At 49.9% G+C, this 17,163-nt stretch overlaps 2 protein-coding genes across 7 annotated transcripts in view; one reads left to right on the forward strand and one right to left on the reverse strand.

Moving 5' to 3' along the window:
* Positions 1-829: 829 nt before the first annotated feature.
* Positions 830-13,535, reverse strand: COG8 (component of oligomeric golgi complex 8). 5 transcript variants are annotated; one of them, XM_055366284.2, is made up of 6 exons: positions 13,078-13,535; positions 10,409-10,616; positions 8,425-9,252; positions 6,613-6,781; positions 4,820-4,996; positions 830-3,081 (listed from the first exon to the last, which is right to left on the reverse strand). In XM_055366284.2, the coding sequence occupies exons 1-6, from the start codon at positions 13,533-13,535 to the stop codon at positions 2,924-2,926; spliced, it is 1,998 nt and encodes a 665-aa protein (XP_055222259.2). In that variant the 3' UTR covers positions 830-2,923. The 5 variants fall into 5 exon arrangements, with proteins under 5 accessions (XP_055222259.2, XP_030858487.3, XP_030858488.2 ...); XM_063699681.1 differs by lacking the exon at positions 830-3,081 and adding an exon at positions 5,141-5,281 and having other exon boundaries at positions 4,716-4,996; XM_031002627.3 differs by having other exon boundaries at positions 830-4,996.
* Positions 13,088-17,163, forward strand: part of NIP7 (nucleolar pre-rRNA processing protein NIP7) — a 29,693-nt gene continuing 25,617 nt past the window's right edge. The window contains exons 1-5 of one of the 2 annotated variants that reach the window (XM_004057879.5): positions 13,088-13,787; positions 13,910-13,996; positions 14,098-14,236; positions 15,088-15,228; positions 15,441-17,163. In XM_004057879.5, the coding sequence (XP_004057927.1) occupies positions 13,732-13,787; positions 13,910-13,996; positions 14,098-14,236; positions 15,088-15,228; positions 15,441-15,560 (543 nt within the window). In that variant the 5' untranslated portion in view covers positions 13,088-13,731 and the 3' untranslated portion in view covers positions 15,561-17,163. The remainder of the gene's footprint in view (positions 13,788-13,909; positions 13,997-14,097; positions 14,237-15,087; positions 15,229-15,440) is intronic. The other variant, XM_055366289.2, reaches the window with a different exon arrangement.

The following is a 17,163-nucleotide window of genomic DNA, read 5'->3' on the forward strand; positions in this document are numbered from 1 at the left end:
AAATGAAGCTTATAGCCTGCAAAGGGCTTTGTTCCAACCTTCCCTCTCCAAAACCCAGTACTGCTCCTCTACCTTTCAAACCTGGTTGGGCCAGAACTGATTACATGGCCAACTCTTGGCTCAAACTGGGCTTGCACTGGGCCATTTCTTTGCTCTGGTTCAGAGCCTCTGCAGAAGTGAGCTAACTTTGGATCAGTAGCTCCAACACTTGGCTCCAGTGCTGGCGGGTTACCCCTCAACCATAGCAGCTGGGATCTTTGTGGCTTGGGGGTGCTCGTGTAAGTTCTTGGTTATGTGCCCTCAGCCACCAGGATATGAACCGTGTCTGCAGAGCTTCACTTTAGTGAGCTTACAAGTTTTTAAATTTTTACTTCTAGTTACATTTACTTGAATCAGAACGTTGTTTCCTCATTCCTACTGCTTAAACACCTTGACAAGTCCTAGGGGTTAACAAAGGTTAGCATGGCTATGGTCCATCCCTGTGCTCTAGTTAGAGCGTGAAAACACCTGACTTTCCAGTTGTCTCTCTCCATGACCAGCAACAGGAACCACTGATGCTGAACTTTGGACAGTGGCCTCAGACTCTGGCTGCCAGCACACAACCTGCCATCATCGACGTTAAACATGCTGACATGTGCAGAGGAGTTTCCTCTCTGAAATGCTCTAAAATTCACTTCTCTGCCTGGGGATTCTGTTATAAACCTTCTGCCTACATTGGCTTTCACTGTGGAAGTTGATTTCTAAAACTCTGATTAGCTCACAACGTTGACATGTATATGCATTTTTTGTGAGTGCTTCCTGCTCGAAGTGGGAGAGATTCTACTGGAAATGCAATAAAGTTTGCATTTTATTGCTACCGATGCCCACCACAAAAGCGTTAACCTCAGAAGACTATAAGAAGCATCAAAAGATCGCCATAGCCCCCTGTAAGAGCTTCTGAACATTGTCCAAATGAAAGGAGGCTCAACTGAATTATAATTTTCCTAAAGACCCATGTTTTCAGCATCTATGAGCTTTCTACAAATCTCCCCATTGGCTGCGTCTCTGACCTTGCACCAGTATCTGGTTGGGATTCCTTTTTTTTTTTTTTTTGAGACAGAGCCTTGCTCTGTCGCCCAGGCTGGAGTACAGTGGCGAGATCTCAGCCCACTGCAACCTCTGCCTCCCAGGTTTGAGCGATTCTCCCGCCTCAGCCTCCCAAGTAGCGGTGATTACAGGCGCCTACCAGCACACCCAGCTAATTTTCATATTTTTAGTAGAAACAGGGTTTTGCCATGTTGGCCAGGCTGGTCTTGAACTCCTGACCTCAGGTGATCTGCCTGCCTTGACCTCCCAAAGTGCTGGGATTACAGGCATGAGCCACCAAGCCTGGCCGGGATTCATTTTCAAAGTCTGGCTACACCTAGAGCCAGTTTGCTTCTGGCTTGGCCTCATGGGGCCTCAGAGAAAGCCACAAAGGAGGACGGGTCTTTCCTGGGTTCATTTAACTGCCATTTATAACACTTTTTCCTCTAAACAGCTTACTGGACTTCCTACTACTTGTATAGTTTGATTTTCAGGACTCTGTTTAGCAAGAATACCTACTTTACAAAACTCAGCATAAAAATGAGGTGAAACAGTTTAACTAAAACTGGAGTTTGGCTGGGTAGTGTGGCTCACAACTGTGATCCCAGCACTTTGGGAGGCCGAGGCAGGAGGATTGCCTGAGACCAGGAATTTGAGGCCAGCCTGGGCAACACAGTAAGACCCCCATCTCTATCTTAAAAAAAAAAATAAAAGAATAAATAAAATCAGTTCCTTCACCTTTTGACAAAGCTGACACTTTTTTTGAGACAGAGAAAAAAAGAAAACTCTACAGCCAGAATCATACTTCTGAGTCTTGCTCTGTCGCCCAGGCTGGATGGAGTGCAGTGGCGTGATCTCGGCTCACTGTACCTCCGCCTCCTGGGTTCAAGCAATTCTCTGCCTTGGCTTCACAAGTACCTGGGATTACAGGTGCTCGCCACCACGCCCGGCTAATTTTTGTATCTTTAGTAGAGACAGGGTTTCACCATCTTGGCCAGGCTGGTCTTGAACTCCTGACCTCGTGATCCACCCGCCCCGCCCTCCCAAAGTGCTGGGATTACAGGCGTGAACCACTGCACCTGGCCACTTTCTTAAACCTACACATTGGTTGCTGTGATATTAATTCTATTTTTACAAAATAAGTGTATAACCAGGAAGTACTAATCCTGCTATGTCCCAATTGTTAACAGGAAAGGGCTCAGTGCACTTCTCAATTGTCACCCCTGCCCCCAGCCCTGATCCACGGCCTCTACCCCAAGAATGAGCCAAGAACCAGCTGCTCTAGGGATCTCAGCAGCAAAATCCTGCCCAAGGCTGTTAAAATGTGTGGACACCTATTTACACTCGTGCTGTCATGAAACACATCCTTGAACAGGGACTATTCTGTTTCATTTCCATAAGCAAACTGGCGTCTAAGGCCACAAGCCCTCCGTAAAAATAAGAACTCGGCACAAATGGCCAGTCACATGCTTACCTGCATTTTTAAAGACAGCTTTCAGGTATTTGGGGACTACATTATTACTAAACCTTGGCTTTGGGAGATTATACAGGTCCGAGGAACTCGTGTCTACTGCAGACGGATGCAATTACCCCACCTTCCTCCATACAGAATTGTTAGGAAATGTCCACTCCTTTGGGGGTGATTTTTCTCCTCAAGTTGTAGCCAACATTTCGTCCGTAACTGATTTCAGGGTAAACATTTCTGACATCTTCCTCCAGCTCAGTCTGCCATGTCTAGGCAATCCAGTTTCCTGTCATATGCGAGCCATCCAAGTTGATGCCAAGTAAGATGTGCCCAGCTCAAAGTGAAAGTGTTTGCGTCTTGGTATCCGGAATCCTCAGCCCCAATAGCAAAGCTTTAGTCATTCACCTTCATCCAGTAGACGTTTGTGAACGTCCTGCTGTCCATTTTGTCAATAAACAGGCAGCCCTGCAGGTGGTCCATCTCGTGCTGGATGATGCGGGCTGCCCACCCTCTCGCCTGCCACACCACCTGTTCTCCATTGGGGTCCAGCCCTGCAAAGGAAGTTACAGCCCTGGTGAGTGGGAACAGCTGAACTGCATCATCCTCAACCTCCCTACCCCTGCCCCCGGTCCCGGCTGTTCCCATTGACAAGAGGCAACAGCAGATGGCAAATGTAGACAGCAGCTCCTTTTCTAACTGGAAAACGTGCCTCATCTCGGTCCATTACCAAGCGTTCAACCTGGTTCCCAACTCTGGTAATTAGGTTATCCAGCTCACTGTAGAGCTGAGATGAGAAATCATCTTTCTACGGTGCGACCCTTCCGAACACTCCTCCCACTTCTGAGGTACCTGTGGGCTACCAACGCCTAACAGAGGTTCTGCAGCTTGAGGCCCCACTTGTTTTTCTGACCCTCTTGAACCGACGGGCTTGCTCTGCAGGAACAATCACCCCGACCCCAGCAGAGCCCGCATTCCGCGAGGCATCCTGTGGTACCACGGGGGGAATGGCCTAGCCCCCTGGGCTGGGTCAGGCTGGGGGGCTAACCCCCACTTCTCCACCTCCACCGTGGCGATCTAACTGGGGCCGAAGAGGGTGTTTGCCTCAGAGAGCAAGGGAGCAGAAAGCAGACGCCAGGCTGTCAGGTAACAGCGGAATTGGGGGACCTCTCCTCGCCCCTGCGTCCTATCTGAGCGGGCTCTGCCCCACAGGAGCTTCTATCCGTCCTGAGGCCTCTCCGCTCCCGCATCCCACTTCGCTCCTGCGGGAGGTCCGGCGTATGAACCGCGACCACTTCTGCGCTCTCGCCGGAGTCGGGCGGAAAAGACGCGCGCGCCGCTCCAGCCGCCCCGGTCCCCGCCGCCCGCACCTGAGATCTGCACCGCCTGGAAGCGGGGCACGCAGGCCAGGAAGCCGGCGACGCTCTCGCAGCCCTCGGGAAAGGTGACCAGGCGGCTGTCAAGCACTCGCAGGCTGGGGTTCACGAACACGCGCAGGGGGAAGGGCTCCATCTGGCGGAGCGCGCGCTGGCGGGGCGAGCACTCCCGACACAGCGCCTCGGGGAGCTCCAGCGCCAGCACCTGCCGCGGCACCCCCAGCTGCGGCGCGCTTAGGCCCACGCAGCGCCGCCGCCGCATCACCTGGACCAGCCGTTGCGTCAGCCGCTGCAGCTCGGGCCCGCCTAGCTGCGCCCGCTCCACCGGGGCCGCCACGCCGCGCAGCACCGGGTCCCCGACTTGGCACACGTGCGAGAACGGCGGTTCCAGAGGACCCAGCACCAGACGCCTCAGGTGGCGCCAATAGGAGCGCCGGAGCGCCGGGCCCTCGACGCCGTCCGGGGCGGCCGCGGAGCTGCAAGCCCGGGCACCGACGGCTGCCGCCCCGCCCCACGGCACGGCAGCCCACAGTGGCCGAAGACTCAGCGCGCCCCACAGCCGGGCCATGGCGGCCCCCGCAACAGTGACCCGGCCCGCCCCTTCCGGCCGCAGCGCGGGGCACGCCGGGAAGCGCCGTCGGCCAGCGCACAACAAAGCCGCGACTGGATCCCCGCCTTCCTGCCTAGACTGGCAGTGAGCACCGCCCCCTTCCGCTCTCCTCCCGGGAGCGCCTTGCCGCCTCCCGAACCCGGCCTGGACCTTCCAGGGCGAGGCAGTCCTGGCCACCCCGCGCCGGGAACCTCACGCACCGCGTTCTGGAGGCAGGGGACGCCGGCTAGGGCCCCACGCTGGGCGGTTCCGCCTGTGTCTCCGCTCGCCCTCCCTCCGGGCAGGCTGGGCCCGCGGGCTCCAGGCGTGGCTCCTCGGCGGGAGGCTCTGGTGCTGCAGCTGTGAGCTCGGGCCCCAGCGCCTGGTCATCCAGGGTGAAAAGCGTCTCTCTCTTTGGCAGGATAAAGGCGAGGGGCTCCTGAATGGCGCCGATGTTCACATGCCCTAGGTTACCGTACTTGGAGAGCTGAGTGGGAGGAATGCCTAACCCAGACGTGGGGAAAGCAAAATGGAAAAGTTACTAATAAAACTCAATATAGAAATTTAAGGGAGGCCGGGCGCGGTGGCTCACGCCTGTAATCCCAGCACTTTGGGAGGCCGGGGGCGGGGGGCGGGGCGGCGGATCACCTGAGGTCAGGAGTTCGAGACCAGCCTGACCCACACGGAGAAATCCCATCTCTATTAAAAATACAAAATTAGCCGGGCTTGGTGGCGCATGCCTGTAATCCCAGCTACTTGGGAAGGCTAAGGCAGGAGAATCGCTTGAACCTAGGAGGTGGAGATTGCAGTTAGCCGAGATCGCGCCATTGCACTCCAGCCTGGGCAACAAGAGCAAAACTCCGTCTCAAAAAAAAAAAGGAAATGTAAGGGAAAAAAAACGAGCCATTACTATTTTTTTTTTTTTTGAGACAGAGTCTCGCTCTGTCGCCCAGGCTGGAGTGCAGTGGCGTGATTGCTGCTCACTGCAACCTCTGCCTCCCAGGTTCAAACAGTTCTCATGCCTCAGCCTCCGTGGTAGCTGGGATTACAGGCACCCGCCACCACGCCAGGCTAATTTTTGTATTTTTAGTAGAGACGGGGTTACTATGTTGGCCAGGCTGGTCTCAAACTCCCAACCTCAGGTGATCCATCCGCCTCGGCCTCCCAAAGTGCTGGGATTACAGGCATGAGCCACTGCGCCCAGCCATCAATTACTATGTTTTAATACAGCAAAAACCACCTTTGTTACAGGGAACGGGAAGCTATACTGTGAAGCAGAACGTAACGGAACAGCAGTGTAGGGTGCCTGCAGCAGGAACCCAGACCTCAGGCAGCACCAGGGAAAAAGCAGAGGGCAGCCAGGCTTTGCAGGTGTGATGCACTGACCCATTGCCCTTTGGGAAGCTGTGCCTCAACCAAGCCCCTCTCCTACCACAAGGGGACAAGGACGTGAAAGTGAATTGGAAAAAAGACTTTAGGACGGGCGTGGTGGCTCACGCCTGTAATCTGAGCACTTTGGGAGGCCGAGGCGGGCGGATCACAGGTCAAGAAATCGAGACCATCCTGGCCAACATGGTGAAACCCCGTCTCTACTAAAATACAAAAATTAGCTGGGCGTGGTGGTGCGAGTCTGTAGTCCCAGCTACTCGGGAGGCTGAGGCAGGAGAATTGCTTGAACCCGGGAGGTGGAGGTTGCAGTGAGCCAAGACTGTGCCACTGCACTCCAGCCTGGCAACACAGCGAGACTCCACCTCAAAAAAAAAAAAAGTCTATAAAAACCGTTTCTCTAGATATTTCACATAAATGGAATCATACGTATGTGGTTCTTTTGTGACTGGCTTCTTCCGCTTAGCCAGATACAGCCACATAATGTATGATTCCATTTTTATGAAATGTCCAGAAGAGGCAAATCTATGGCAACAGAAAGTAGGTTGGCAGGGGCTAAGGATGTTGTCGAGGAATGACTACAAACGTGCATGAAGGATCTTTTTGGAGTGATGGAAATATTCTAAAATTGGATTCATATTTACTAAAAAACACTGACTTACACAAATGGATGAATTATTTAGTATGTGAATTACACATCAGTAAGGCAGTTTACAGAATTTTCATTCTCTTACCTAAAGTCTGTGCTATCTGAGCTGGTGGAAAAAGGACTTGGAGACAGCGATTTAAATACGGAACAAGGTCTTCCAGGAAGACAGTGCAGAACTGGACGAAGAGCTCTTGCTCCCCGCTGCTGAAGGCAGCCTCTTCAGCGCGATGGAAGGCCAGGATTATTTTAGTTACCTAAGAGACAAGGGCACCGTCAATTACTGGGACAGCCTATCACCACTGGGACAGCAGTGCATGAAACTAGGCAAAAAAATGTATGCCCCTCCAGTTTTCCTGAACAAAGTAATTTAACAGTACATTATTTTACTGTCTCATTTAAACTCAGAATTATGGTCATTCTCCACAATTGTGTCACTTTATTAATGTGAAGTTCAGACCCAACTTGTTACATTACGGGTATAGTTTCCAGTTCCAGTGGAGGAGTGTCATAAAACTATAGAGAGAATACGTGGTTTTGGTTTTTTGTTTTTTTTTTTTAAGAGACAGGATTTTGCTCTGTCACCTAAGCTGGAGTGCAGCGGCACAATCAGCTCACTGTAGCTTCAAACTCCTGGGCTCAAGGGATACTCCCACCTTAGCCTCCCAAGTAGCTGGAACTACAGGCGTGCACCATCATGCCTGGCTAAGTTTTAAAATTTTTTTGTAGAGACAGGGTCTTGCTTTGTTGCCCAGGCTGGTCTGGAGCTCCTGGCTTCAAGAGATCCTCCTACCTCAGCCTCCCAAAGTGTTGGCATTACAGGCGTGAGCCACTGCGCCCAGCCCAATACATGGTTCTTAACTTCCACGGAGGACCAACCAGAACTGTGCTGGATCCAGGAAAATGAAGCAAAACTATACAAGCTTTCTACTAAGCCCCGAGGTTTCAGAAAGCTAGAACCACTGGAAAACTGTAAGAAAACAGCTAGGAAATAGAAGTTTCAAAACCAACAGAGCAGCCTAGCTGACACTACAGATATGTGGCATAGCGACAGGGTAAGAACACAGACTCTGATGCTGGACTTCCCAAGTTCAAGTGACTCACACCTGTAATCCCACACTTTGAGGGTATGTAGCAGGAGGATCACTTGAGTCCAGGAGTTTGAGACCAGCCTAGGCAACATAGGGAGACACTATCTCTCTGTAAAATAAAACACTTTTAACAATAAAAATAAAAGAATATGCCAAAGGTAAAGGGTTTTGCAGATGTAATTAAAGTCCCTAATCATCTGACTTAATCAAATGAAGTTTTTAAAAGGAGGTACCTAAAAGAAGAGACTCAAGCAAGAGAGTAGCTCTCCTGCTGGCCTTGAGGAAGCAAACAGCCATGTTGTCAGCTGCCTATGGAGTGGACAGCCTCTAGGAGCTGAGGCTTCAGTTCTGCAATTGCAAGGAACTGACCCCTGCCAACTTGAATGAGTCTGAAATGGAGCCCCAACCTCCAGATGAGGCCATAGCCCAGCCAACACCTTGATGGCAACCCTGTAAGACCCTGAGCAGAGAGGACCCGGTTGTGCTGTGCCTGGACTCCTGACCCACCAAAACTGGAAGGTAATAAATGTGTTGCTGGAAGCTACTAAGTTTGTGGAAATTTGTTATGCAGCACTAAAAAGCTAATACGTGCATCACGAATTGTTACTATAGGCAAATCACTTCATGGACTGTCCTAGGTCCCATGAAGGGCAACTGGCCAGAGGTTCTCAATCAGAAGAACCTCCAAAACCACACTAGACCTCTCCATGTCAGCAGACACCGTCAAATAGATGGGTTTATTACAAAAATCTGGCCACCCATTACCAGAGAAGGCCCAGGGTAGCAGAAAACCAACAGAACGTGCTCACCTTGGCAAGGGCATCTTCCAAGACCCCAGTCACATCCTGCGCCAGGGCCACAGGGCAGCAGAGGCGCAGATCATTGAAGGCAACCAGAATATTGTTGAGGAAGCAGGCGAGGGGTGGGAAATCTAGGAGCACCATGGGTGGCTGCAGCGTCCCCGGCTGGGTGGCTGGCACAGCAGCAGGCATGTTACTGGTGCCCAGGATGGCTGGAGCTGAGATGAGCATGTAGGAGTTCATTTCTTCCTGGAATTTCTCCACTGTTTCCTGAATTGCTTTCTGGAAAGTGCTGATGGCCACCCGCTGGAAAACAGGAGCCAATTGACCCCGGAAATCAGCTCCCACCCGGCTGAAGGACAGCCCAAAGTACATGCACTGGCCCAGCAGAGAGTCCAGGCGGCCGCCTATGCCCCGGTAAAGGTCGGTCTCCAGCACCTGCAGGAACTGTGAGACTTTCTGTAGCACCCAGCCATGGAAGATGGCACTCTCATTCACAGTGTGCTCACCCATGGCAGGGGGCAGCAGTGGGTCCTCGTCTGAGAAGATGGCACGGTACTGGGTGATGATATCAAAGAGATGGACACGGGAGGCCTCGATGGTTTTTGTAATATGGAAATAGGGATCATCATTAGGAATGGCAGTCAGGATGGACCGGAGCCAAGCATCTCGGGCCTGAAGAAACTTCACCCTCAACTCAGCCTCAGTGAAGACGTCCATGCGCCGCAGGTAGCCAATGACACGGAGGCAGGCGGGAAGCTGGATGTTGGTCCTCAGTTGCTGGATCAGCTGGCTAAGCATCAGCTGCATGGACTGGCGCACTTCGTTCACGATGCCCTGACAATACACAGACAGAGTCACACTGCGCTGGGAAGGATGCTCTCTAGAACCCATTCCCCTAACTCTGAAGACTGCAGACCAACATTCCCATGGCTTTCCTGAAATGTGAAGTAATTTCCTAAAGCTGATGCCTGTAGGTTCACCAACAAAGATCAGGTTAGTTAACTCTCTTGCTTAAAAAGCTTAAAACCTGGCCAGGTGCAGTGGCTCAAACCTGTAATCCCAGCACCGTGGGCAGGCAGGTCACTTGAGGTCAGGAGTTTGAGACCAGTCTGGCCAACATGTGAAACCTCGTCTCTACTAAAAATATAAAAATCAGGTGGGTGTGGTGGTGCAGGCCTGTAATCCCAGTTACTCGGGAGGCAGAGGCAGGAGAATCACTTGAACCCGGGAGATAAAGGCTGCAGTGAGCCAAAGTCACACCACTGCACTCCAGCCTGGGCGACAGAGCGAGACTCTGTCTCAAAAAAGAAAAGAAAAAAAAAGCTTAAAATCCTCCAGTGACTTCCCACTGCAATCAAGAAAATTCCAACCACTTGTTGGGACTTACACTGGTGGCCCTACCTGGTTCTCCATCTTCACCTGCTTCCTCGTGCTCTCCCGCTGCTACAATCCATTAACCCTGGCTGCCTCTGTATCCCTTAAACACCCAATTTCTGCCCACTTCAGCCCTCTCTACTTGTTCTTCACACTTTCTGGTTTGCTCTCTCCCTAGATCTTTGTGGGCTGGCACCTCCTTCTCATTTAGGTCTCAGCTTAAATGTTACCTCCCTAGAAGAGTCCTTCTTGATCACCCTACCTAAAGAAACCTACCCTAGACTCCCTCTACCCCATTCCCTGTTTTTTTCTTCAGACACCACTATCTGAAATGATATCATTTCTTTCTTTGTCAATTATCAGACTTCCCATTAGCACGTAAGCTGCATGAGAGCCAGGACCACTTTATTCACACTGTATCCCCAGCATATAGAGCAGTGCTTGGCATATGATTAATATGTATTTTGAATAAATGAATGTTTTCTGTTCAGGCATACCTGGCTGGCAGAAACTGATGTGAAACATGCAAGAGTTTCTACCTAAAGCTTCAGTCCTGACCACAGAATAAATGATTACAAGAACATTACTTTGAGTCTTCTCTGGGCAAGTTGGCTACCTGGATGACAGGGATGGAAGAGTATTTCCTCTCCAGTCGGCGTACGTAGGCTGCAAGCTCCAGGGCCTCTTCATAATAACTGTTCCGGACACAGGTGTCCATGAGCTGAGGAATCTCCAGTATTTCCAAAATTTCTGTGTGCCGGTTTAGGGTCAGGCTATTCATCCGGCGGTTGGAGCTGATCTCCTCGGCTTCCTTCACAAAGTTCCTAGTAATAATCAGAAGAATGTTGATCCTTCACTGCTCTGTACCCAAACCTTAGCTACAGTTACCAAGCACCTGCTATGAACATTGGGCTGGATGATCTATCTGATTTATTCCTCACACCCCACCTATAAGGTAAGTATTATTACAATTGAGGAAATTTTTAATCCCAGAGAGGTTAAGCAACTTGTCCAAAAACATACAATTAATAAATCTAACAGATGGAGATCCAGATATGCCACTTGCTGGCTGTGGCAAGGTACTTGGCCTCTCTGAACCTATTTCCTCATTGGTAAAACAGTATATAGGGCCAGGCGCAGTGGCTCACGCCTGTAATCCCAGCACTTTGGGAGGCTGAGGTGGGCGGATCACTTGAGGCCAGGAGTTCAAGTGAAACCCCATCTCTACTAAAAATACAAAAAATTAGCCAGGCATGGTGGTGCGCACCTGTAGTCCCAGCTACTCAGGAGGCTGAGGCAGGAGAATCACTTGAACCCAGGAGGTGGAGGTTGCAGTGAGCAGAGATGGCGCCACTGCACTGCAGCCTGGCCAACAAAGCAAGACTCCGTCTCAAAAAAAAAAAAAAAGTATATAGGACCCTCCTCATAAGGGTGTAAGAACTAAATGAGATGATGTGTGTGAAGCATTTAACATAGAACTTGAAACAGAGCGAATGCGTCAAAGTAAAAATAGTAAAAGAGACACAGTTAAATATTTAACAGCAGCTATCATTATTTTCAAAATGAAGCACTAACTGCCTAGAATCCACAATCTTTCCCCTCAGGTCTTCATCTTCTCCTATGCTAATGTTCAACCATAGTTCCTGCCACAGTCTACTTTCAACACTTCTCCATATTTGCAGAGACCTGCTTTATCAAGTCCCCTATCTATTCTGGAGCATGAAAGGGTACAAAAGCTGCTGTCAAATATCCAAAGGCTCAAAAGAAAAATAAAACTTTAATCATGAAAGGCTGGAAGGCAGAACTAGGGATAATGGAGACAGAATATGACTCACAAAGGACTTTTTTTTTGTTTGTTTTTGAGACGGAGTCTTGCTCTGTCACCAGGCTGGAGTGCAGGGCACGCATCATCTTGGCTCACTGCAACCTCCGCTTCTCAGGTTCAAGTAATTCTCCTGCCTCAGCCTCCCGAGTAGCTGGGACTACAAGCGCGTGCCACCACGCCCAGCTAATTGTATTTTTAGTAGACATGGGGGTTTCAGCATGTTAGCCAGGATGGCCTCGATCTCTTGACCTCGTGATCCACCTGCCTTGGCCTCTCAAAGTGCTGGGATTACAGGTGTGGGCCACCGCGCCCAGCCTTTTTTTCTTTTTTTAAGACAGAGTTTCACTTTGTCACCCAGTCTGGAATGCAGTGGCACAATCACAGCCCACCGCAGCCTCGACCTCCCAAACTGGAGTGCGGTGGCACAATCATGGCTCACTGCAGCCTCAATCTCCCGGGCCCAACTGACCCCCCCACCTCAACCTCCTGTGTACCTGGGACTACAGGCGCACGCCACCAGGCCCAGCTAATTTTTTATTTTATAGAGACAGGGTTTTGCCATGTTGGCCAGGCTGCTCTCGAACTCCTGGGTTCAAGCTTCAGGCTCCCAAAGTGCTGGGATTACAGGCTGAGCCACCACATCCAGCCATCCAAATGGAGAGACTTTTTGATATCTGATGCCCTCAAATGCGAGGATTTCCTTGTCACCTTCCCGTCAATGGAAGTTTTGAAGCAGATGACCTCCGGTCCACGCTTTCGTATAAAATAAGTATATAAATGTGCACATATATTCAGCTCACACCTATAATGTTAACTATGTCAGACCCGATAATAAGAGCTTTGCATGAATCCTTTTTCTTTGTGCCCACAACTGCCCTTCGAGGGAGGGACGTGCTTCTGGGTAACCAGTTCTGAATTCGAAACCTCCTAGCTGTGTCCTTGGACGTCACTAATCTCTGTCTTGACTTGCTCATATGTAAAATGGAAATAACAGGGCTGGGCGCAGTGGATTATGCCTGTAATCCCAGCGCTTTGGGAGGCCGAGGCGGACAGATCACGAGACCAAAAGATCGAGACCATCCTAGCCAACATGCTGAAACCCCGTCTCTACTAAAAATACAAAAAAATTAGCTGGGCGTGGTGGCGCGCGCCTATGGTCCCTGCTACTCAGGAGGCTGAGGCAGGAGAATCGCTTGAACCCGGGAGGCAGAGGTGGGTTGCAGCGAGCCGAGATCTCGCCACTGCACTCCAGCCTGGCGACAAGGCGAGACTCCGTCTCAAAAAAGAAAAAAAAGGAATAATAGTACCTACCTCGAAGGCTGTTGTGAGGTTTAAGTGGATTAATAAAGCGCTCAGCAGAGAACCTGGAACGTGGTAAACGCTTTATGTGTTAGTTATTTCTACCATCGAAATGTCAGCTTTTACAATTATAAAACCCCTTAGCGCCAGGCGCGTCGCACCTGCAGCTCTGCTGGAAGCTGGGCAAGCGGTCGAGCAGGCGGCTGAGCGACGCCTCCACGTCGCCAAACAGGCGGTGGATGCGCTCGGTGCACTCGGCGCCGCGGATGAAGGTCTTGTAGTTAGCGAAGGCCAAGTCGCGCGTCTGCTGCAGCAGCTGCGCCCGCTCCTCCGCCAGGCGCTCGGGCTCGCGCCGCAGCCGCTCCAGCCCCGAGCCGCTCAACTCCCGGAGGTAGCGGCCCACATCGGGCCGCTCGCGCCACTGGGCCTCGGGGAAGCGGTCCCGGAACAGCGACGCCAGGAGCCCTTCATCCTCCACCTCGCCGAGAGCCGCTGCCGTGGCCGTGGCTACCGATGGGATAGTCGCCGCGGTCGCCATCTTCCCAGCAACAACGTCACTTCCCTTCCGGACCACAGGGGGCGCTGACTCCGAACTTAGGACAGGAAGAAACAGGCACATTTCCGGTCTCTATGCTTTCTCATCCGGCCAGCTTGCTTTCCCCGGCGGTCGTCCAGACTGTTGGGCGCTAGCGAGACGAACTATTGGTACGGGGCTAGAGAGGAAGGCTTTGGGGTTGCCGGGGAGCAGCGAGCGACCGACTTCCGTTTCCAGTTACCAAGGCACGAGGATCCGGTGTTCCAACCCAGGGGGAAAAATGCGGCCTTTGACTGAAGAGGAGACCCGTGTCATGTTTGAGAAGATAGCGAAATAGTAGGAGCGCGCGGGGCGGACGCAGGAGTGTGTGGGTGTGGTGGCCAGGGGTGGAGTGGGGGCGCGGTGCCGGAGACCGGTTCGTTCGGGCGCGGTCTCCAGGCCTCTCTTTTTGCCCTCAGCATTGGGGAGAATCTTCAACTGCTGGTGGACCGGCCAGATGGCACCTACTGTTTCCGTCTGCACAACGACCGGGTGTACTATGTGAGGTGAGGCGGGGCCGGGCAGGCAGCATGGACCTAGGGGAGAGGGGTCCTGGGTCCCACCAGCCTCCTTCATCCGTAACCTTGCTCCCCCTTTACCCTTTTAGTGAGAAGATTATGAAGCTGGCCGCCAATATTTCCGGGGACAAGCTGGTGTCGCTGGGGACCTGCTTTGGAAAATTCACTAAAACCCACAAGTTTCGGTTGCATGTCACAGCTCTGGATTACCTTGCACCTTATGCCAAGGTTTGTGGGGCGGTTTCCAATTCTGCCACGGGCGATGAAGTCAAGGATTAGGCAGATTGTCCGGCAGCTTCTCTCCCACAGAGTCCCTGACAGTGTGCTTGGAGGAGTTTCAGCACATGGAAATGTGTAGAGGTCTTGCAGCTTGGGCATGGTCAGGGCTATGGGATAAGAATGCTATGTGGCTGCGTAGGGTTAGTTTTCTCCAGCGAAGTAGAAGAGCCTAGGCAGACCCAGCTAGAGATCAGAAAGCAAATAAGTGGCAGCAATGAAGACACCGGGGTCCAGAAAAAGAGCTGTTAACCTGGCCATGGAGGATGATCCTTGTAGAGTTGAGAAAATAACTTTTTGCATTTTTTTTTCTTTTTCTTTCTTGCTCTGTTTTTTCTTTTCATTTCTCTTTCTCTTTTTTCCTGACACAGTTTCACTCTGTCGCCCAGGCTAGAGTGCAATGGTGCGATCTCACTGCAGCCTCCACTTTCCAGGTTCCAGTGATTCTTGTGCCTCAGTAGCTGGGATTGCAGGCATGTGCCACCACACCTGGCTGATTTTTTTGTGTGTTTTTAGTAGAGACAGTGTTTCGCTGTGTTGGCCAGGCTGGTCTCGAACTCCTGGCCTCAAGTGATCCACCTGCCTCGGCCTCCCAAAGTGCTGGGATTACAAGCGTGAGCCACTGCACCGGGCAACTTCCTGCATTTCTGTTCAGGAGATGGACAGTTTGAGGAAAACATGAGTCTCTCTTTGTTTCCCTTAAAATTATTTCAGAAAATTATTCACAGATCCAGCAGCTAGCTTGTCTGCATGGATAGAAATAGTAACGTTTTTATGTCTCTTGGATTTTAATTCTCTTATAGTATAAAGTTTGGATAAAGCCTGGTGCAGAGCAGTCCTTCCTGTATGGGAACCATGTGTTGAAATCTGGTCTGGGTCGAATCACTGAAAATACTTCTCAGTACCAGGGCGTGGTGGTGTACTCCATGGCAGACATCCCTTTGGTGAGTAGAGATGGTAGCTGTTACAGAACTCAAGTACTCTTATTCAAGAAGGGTATGTTTTCAATCTGAGTGCTTGAGAGAATAAATTCTCAGCACGTTTTGAATCCCAGAAAGACCAGAACTGTACTTTTTCCGTCTTTGTTATTTCCAGCCCTCAATATGGGCATATTGAATGACTTCAGTGAGTTAGTGTCTCTTCTTTTGAATCTCAGGGTTTTGGGGTGGCAGCCAAATCTACACAAGACTGCAGAAAAGTAGACCCCATGGCGATTGTGGTATTTCATCAAGCAGACATTGGGGAATATGTGCGGCATGAAGAGACGTTGACTTAAAACGAAGTCATTCCAAGGACAGACGGCTGTATGGAAAGGCCGAGCTTTGTTTCCTGTGTTTGTGTGGACTCCACCATGATGTTGAATTTTGTCAACACTCTGACCTCTTCAGGGACTTCTTATTTACTGTACTCTCTATCACTGACAAATGCAGGCTGGATTCTTATTATATACAGAGATGGCTCAAAAATGGGGTTTCAGATCTTTGTGTTTGTGATGAAATAGAATACTGTTTCATATTTGAATCAGAGGGCTTCTTCTGAGAAATAGGTTCAAAATCATTGGAACTAGGAACAAGAATAGCTTATTGTTATCTGTGATAACACTGTTTTCTAAACACAAGGATTTTATTTTTTATTAATATGCAACATAGACATTGCCATAACAGAATAATAAACCACATGTGGGGTTTTAAAAATGAAATTTGGCTAATAGGAGCAATTCAGCTATTTTTGTATACAGTAATTGGTGTGTGGTATGGAAGAAAAACAGGTTCAAACCCCACTTCTGCCACCTACCAGCTATATGGCCTTGAATGAGTCATTCAGCTTTAATAAGGTTCATTTTCTTCTGTTTAAAAAGACACAAAACTTAAAAAACAGCTTTGGCCATCTACCTGAGAATTAGGAAGTCTGATTTTTGAAATTGGAAATCATGATTGTAGGCTGGGCACAGTGGCTCACGCCTGTAATCCCAGCACTTTGGGAGGCCAAGGCGGACGGATCACTTGAGGTTAGGAGTTTGACACCAGCCTGGCCAACATGGTGAAACCCCATCTCTACTAAAAAAAAAAAAAAATTGGCCAGGTGTGGTGACACATGGCTGTGGTCCTAGTTACTTGGGAGGCTGAGGCAGGAGAATGGCTTGAACTGGGGAAGCAGAGGTTGCAGTGAGCCAAGGTGGTGCCATTGCACTCCAGCCTGGGCGCGACAGAGTGGGACTCCGTCTGATTGTAAAGCAGCTAGTACAGTGTACAGTGCCTTGGAAATGATAGGTATGGAATAAATGGTAAGAATTATTTTTATATTACATATATTATGTATTCCTGTTATTAAGTGTAGAGTTTTATGAGTTTAATTTGATTTTATTACCTTCTTTTTTACAAGCTGTTTTCTCAGTATTTTTCTTGGATGGGATGATCCTAGGCTGGAAAGTTTTTTTCATCACTATGATTTTATAAAACAATTTTTTCTATGAACCTTTACTTACTTGACTGGATTGGACTAAAAGCACTGATCAGAGGCCACGACATAAAAATTCAGTCCCTTTGTCCTTCCCCATGCCTCCCAAAGTTACTTTAAGATCCTTAGAATATTTCTTTAAATATTTTATAGACAAAAAACTTAGACTATCTGTATTGCAAAATTAAACTATTTCTTTAATGAATATATTGCTTATTTTAAGTTCCAAAGGTGAAGTCTTTAAGAATAAAACATTACCAACTCCTGCTTTTATATGTAAGCAAACTTGATTGTGGCCTTTTTCAACTCATCTTCCTTCTAAGGTTTTCTGTTAGCCTCTAAGTAGACTCAGTGAAGGCTAAGGGACTGCTATATGATGAACAGTATTTTGATGCGTACATTTAATACATACTTCTTCAGAA

Source organism: Gorilla gorilla, chromosome 18 (assembly GCF_029281585.2).
Source record: "Gorilla gorilla gorilla isolate KB3781 chromosome 18, NHGRI_mGorGor1-v2.1_pri, whole genome shotgun sequence".
Classification (NCBI taxonomy): Eukaryota; Metazoa; Chordata; class Mammalia; order Primates; family Hominidae; genus Gorilla; species Gorilla gorilla.

Excerpts from the sequence above, each read along its gene's own strand:
- COG8 (XM_063699681.1), bottom strand. The coding sequence starts at position 13,535 with ATGTGCCTGTTTCTTCCTGTCCTAAGTTCGGAGTCAGCGCCCCCTGTG. Across the intron at positions 9,253-10,408 it reads CTTCCATCCCTGTCATCCAG|GGCATCGTGAACGAAGTGCG; the intron begins GTAGCCAACTTG and ends GTGTATTGTCAG. Across the intron at positions 6,782-8,424 it reads TGGAAGATGCCCTTGCCAAG|GTAACTAAAATAATCCTGGC; the intron begins GTGAGCACGTTC and ends CTTGTCTCTTAG.